Here is a 4,337-nt window from a genome sequence, read left to right as displayed (position 1 = left end):
TTATTGTAATCACATAACGATTTTTCCAGTAAAACTTTTACCCTCCCCCCCAAAGTATTATCAGGATACATCGCACAGAATATATATTTTGCCACAACTCACAGTTCTATATAGTACCACAATGTCCAAACATATGTTTATAAGGTTGACATTTTATGGATTAAAACCATTTATTTCTATTTAGAATATTTTTTTGTTACTATTTCTTCTAGGGATAATAAGATTCCATGATCCACCTTTGACTAACCTACCACTTTTTATCGTTAATACTTGTAGTTAAGGACATTCGTATTGATAAGATTTCTGAACATGTTCTCTCTAAGATGTGGCATATGACGGAACTCCCGTGGTTTCCCTTTCGTCCTTGGGGACAGTACATCACTGATCCCATGGCCCGTGATTGTTTACGCTCTCCCTTCTCTGCGGCCATCCTCTTCACAGAGCGTTTGTACCGTCCACATTCACTTCCATACATCCTCTTTGTTATACATACACTTTCCCCTTCCTATTTAGGAACGAAATGTTCAACGAATATCACCTTTAAGAAACGAATGAGGCTTGTATTAAAAAAAAATATGAAAGAATCATTTTACAATGTATTCATAGAAAGTAAAATATTGTAAAAAAAAAAAAAAGAATTTAAATGCAATTTCCTAAACAAACTTCCTCTAAAGTACCTTTACTTTTGTTAATTAAATTTATTTACCACTTTTCCTTGTTAACAGTATTAAAAGATGTGAGCCATGAAAGAATTTTGTAACTAACCCAAGTAGAAAAATTATGAAATTGTGTCTGGAAAATCGGAGACTGCCGAATGTGTCCGATCCTTCCCGACCGCAATCATATATACACGTTTTTGTTATATTTTGTTAAACTGTTGTATTTTTGGTAGGGACGAAGAAGAGAATAAAGGATATTAATTATTCACTCCTCGAGAAACCCTGAAATACGAATTTTTGTATCAACAGAAAAATAAAAATTTATTGTTTGAAATTTTCGCCTTACTGGGTGAGAGAGAACTGCCTTACAGGGTGGTAAGTGAGAGTTGTGTTATGCAAGATATTCGTTTAAGAATATTATTTTTGAAAGAATTAACATCTACTATTAAGTGGTAAGATCTTTCTATTTTGTTGCTTCTTGGTCTTCTAGTATTATTACGCCAGTTTATTGAATTGTCGCATTCATCAAGAAGCTATGTTCTGATATTGTCTCTGAACCTAAGATACCTAGTTGTACATACAATATTTCTTATTATACGTCAGCAGTCTCTTATTTTTTTTTTTTTGTTTTTTTTAGGGGAGACATTGAAAAAGCGAACTACCACTTCGGGCAGACAGCTCTTCACTTGGCTGCCGCCAGAGGTCATCTTAATTGCGTTTCGTTCTTGGTCGGCTTCGAAGCCAATCTCTTCGCGCTTGACCATGACCTCCACACGCCACTCCAGGTTGCTACTAATCCAGAAGTCATTGATTTCTTAGACAAGTCAGCTACTAGCCAAATCCTTGCTAACAAGTAAGTGTTTTGTCACTACATAATTAAATAAATTCAATGTTTTGTTTTTGTACTTAATTCTCGTTAAATACTCTTCAAAAATTTCAGTTTGCTATTATTTTACTGATTTCATGTATAAAAAAAAAAAAAAGTGGTGAGTTGCAGAGCTCTATCAGGAAGGTCTTATTTTCGCTTCATTTTTAATTAAGAAACAAATATAATGTAATCTAAATGATTCATATATGCTTAAAAAAAAAAGAGGTGAAGAGAAGATGAAGTTGAGACTTTTGTTTTGTTATTATGAATACTACTTGCCAATAGTATTTATGAATACTAAAAACATTTGTATTTAAACGAGTAACGATTACACTCGGGAATATTAATACTACTCGGTATTGATGAGTAAGGAATACATCGTTATTTGTAATAATTAATGTGAAGGGATGTACAAAAGATGACCTTTTTTTGTGTTATGATCTCCTCTTGTGGCATGTCGTACATCGACCAACCTACTCGCTATGTTTGAAAAATTTAACATCCATTTCGTTTTCTTTATTACTTTTCTGATCATTTTCTAAATAATTTGTTGGAAACAAGAGGAGGCGCTCTTAGTTCTCAGCAAAAGATAGAAATATATCTTCGTTTTTTAAGTGATTAGTACCAAAAATTATTATAGACTGTGCTTTTTTACAGAATGTCAGCAAATATTTAAAAGATGATTTTGAATTTACATTTTCTAATGACAAGGAAATGCTGAAGTCCTAGAAGAGAATGAAATAGAACACATCCAGAGAAGAACACATATAATATATTATATTATACGAACTATTGTATAAAATGAAACATATAATTTCCACTAACATAATTTCCAGGCTGATGACAAATCCATAGTTTACTTAAATTATAATTAAACACTAATTATGTTCATGGTTTTCCAGTATTTTCTTTTAAGTAAAAGGTGGCTCTTATTCAATTAAAACAATTAATTGCTTATTCTTAAAAATTAATATTTTTTATAGAAGTAAATGCTTGAAAGTATTTGCTTATTTTTACCCATTAAGCGGCTCACAGTACAGTAACTTTTTATTCGAGAGGTAACTTTATTGCAAAAAAAAACTTTTTTTTATGAGATGAAAATGTTGAAAAGTGCTGAATTCTTAAAATTGATCTAAAAATTCTTAAATAATAGGGTCCCCTCCTAATCAAAACCAAAATAAATGTGTGCCCCTACCTCATATAGTCACACCATGTATCATCGCCTCCCAAATTAATCCTATTACCAATTTAAAAATTCAACGTGTTCAATTTCATACTGGTTTAATATTTAATACGAATGAATATATGAGGTGTGATATGAGTAAAAAAATAAAAACAATATATTTCTTACATTATTCATATAAATATTTGTAATTAATCTTAACATATCCCGAGAAAGATTAAAATAACAGTGTAAGTAAAAGCAGTTTTCAATAAAAACTGAAAATATAACCAGTTCAAATTAGTTTTTCATAACATAATATCATCTTTAACCCATTCAATATGTAGTCTATGAGATCCATGTAACTTCTAGGAGGATAAGAATGTTTTGAAAAATAAAACTATAAATATTGAACAAATTCTTCAATTTTAACAAAACAATATTTGAAAATATATCTTAAATTATATTTTAATGATATTCATATACAGAATTTTAATTCATTACTTCACAATTTAAAAATGTACTCAACTGCATCCTCTATTACCTGCTGATTCCTTCTGAGACAAAGAGAATGAACCATAATTTGTAAAAAAATATTATATTTTAAAATTATAAATTCTGAAATATAAAATTGCACATCTACCTGTGACCAGTCCTCGGTTACTGGTAGGATACCCTTTTAGTGGCCCCCTTTAAGTAAGTAATGACTAACTAATCTTGATAATAATGCAACTAACTAATAAATATAGTCTGCTTAAAACAAGGAAATTTGAAAATGCTCTAGAAATGCCCATACGATAATATTGGGGTATCACTTAAGAAAGTACTAAAAGTCTCAACTGGTAATCAATACCCGTACTCAAATGTAGTAGGGAACAAATATATGTATCCGACATCCTGGAAACTTTGAAATCATGTTCCTAGAAACGGATTCAGAATGGACTTCCGCACCTCTCCGATGACCTTTGGTAAAATTCAATTAGCTATTATTTTCAGATAAAATACAACACAGAAACAGCGTTGAATTCACATTTTCACATGATCTTTTCCACAGAAAATTGAAAACCATGTCAGCAATCTAATAGTTTAAATAATTATCTATCTGGAAATTTAGTGGAATAAAATATTTAGTAACTAAAGTACCAAACTTATAAAATTTAAAATAATATACTAGTGTTTTTGCAAACTTTGTATAAACATGAATAAATTAGTTGCAATCCCTATTACTATTCTTTTTTTTTTTAAATCTCATCACATATCTTTATAGGAAAGAGGTGAAAAGTAAAAAAGAAAAAGCTCTTAAGGATGCAGAAAGGAGAAGAAAAAAGTATGAAGAAAAGATGAAAAAAGAAAGAGACAAAGAAGAAAAAAGGATTAAAAAAGTCGAGAAAGAAATCGGAACCAAAATTGATACAGATATGCCAATTCCAACATTACCCCTTAAGTAAGTATTAACTAATATTATATTATTTAATTAATTGGTATCTTCTATGGAAATTTATAAACGTTTTAATTCTTTTTTAGTTTTTGTTATTAATATAATTCATATTCCATTTTGGCATAGGAAAACCCTGTCTTTTTGCCAATGATAATCTTTTCCAAAGCAAAAATAAGATTATGTTGATAGATTCTATGATATAGTTTATTA

The 4,337-nt window shown here is 29.8% G+C and overlaps 1 protein-coding gene across 1 annotated transcript; it reads left to right on the top strand.

The window, feature by feature from the left end:
- Positions 1 to 1,296: 1,296 nt before the first annotated feature.
- Positions 1,297 to 4,133, top strand: LOC136795062 (pre-mRNA splicing regulator USH1G-like; the record flags this gene model as incomplete). Its single annotated transcript, XM_067048371.1, is given in 2 exon segments — positions 1,297 to 1,512; positions 3,957 to 4,133. Coding segments are annotated over 2 exon segments (393 nt in total), but the record flags the coding sequence as incomplete, so codon positions are not given.
- Between the last annotated feature and the right edge of the window lie 204 nt (positions 4,134 to 4,337).

This window comes from Halyomorpha halys, unplaced genomic scaffold (assembly GCF_000696795.3).
Source record: "Halyomorpha halys isolate HHAL.00 unplaced genomic scaffold, Hhal_1.1 Scaffold9562.1, whole genome shotgun sequence".
Classification (NCBI taxonomy): Eukaryota; Metazoa; Arthropoda; class Insecta; order Hemiptera; family Pentatomidae; genus Halyomorpha; species Halyomorpha halys.
This window is presented reverse-complemented; position numbering and strand designations above follow the sequence as displayed.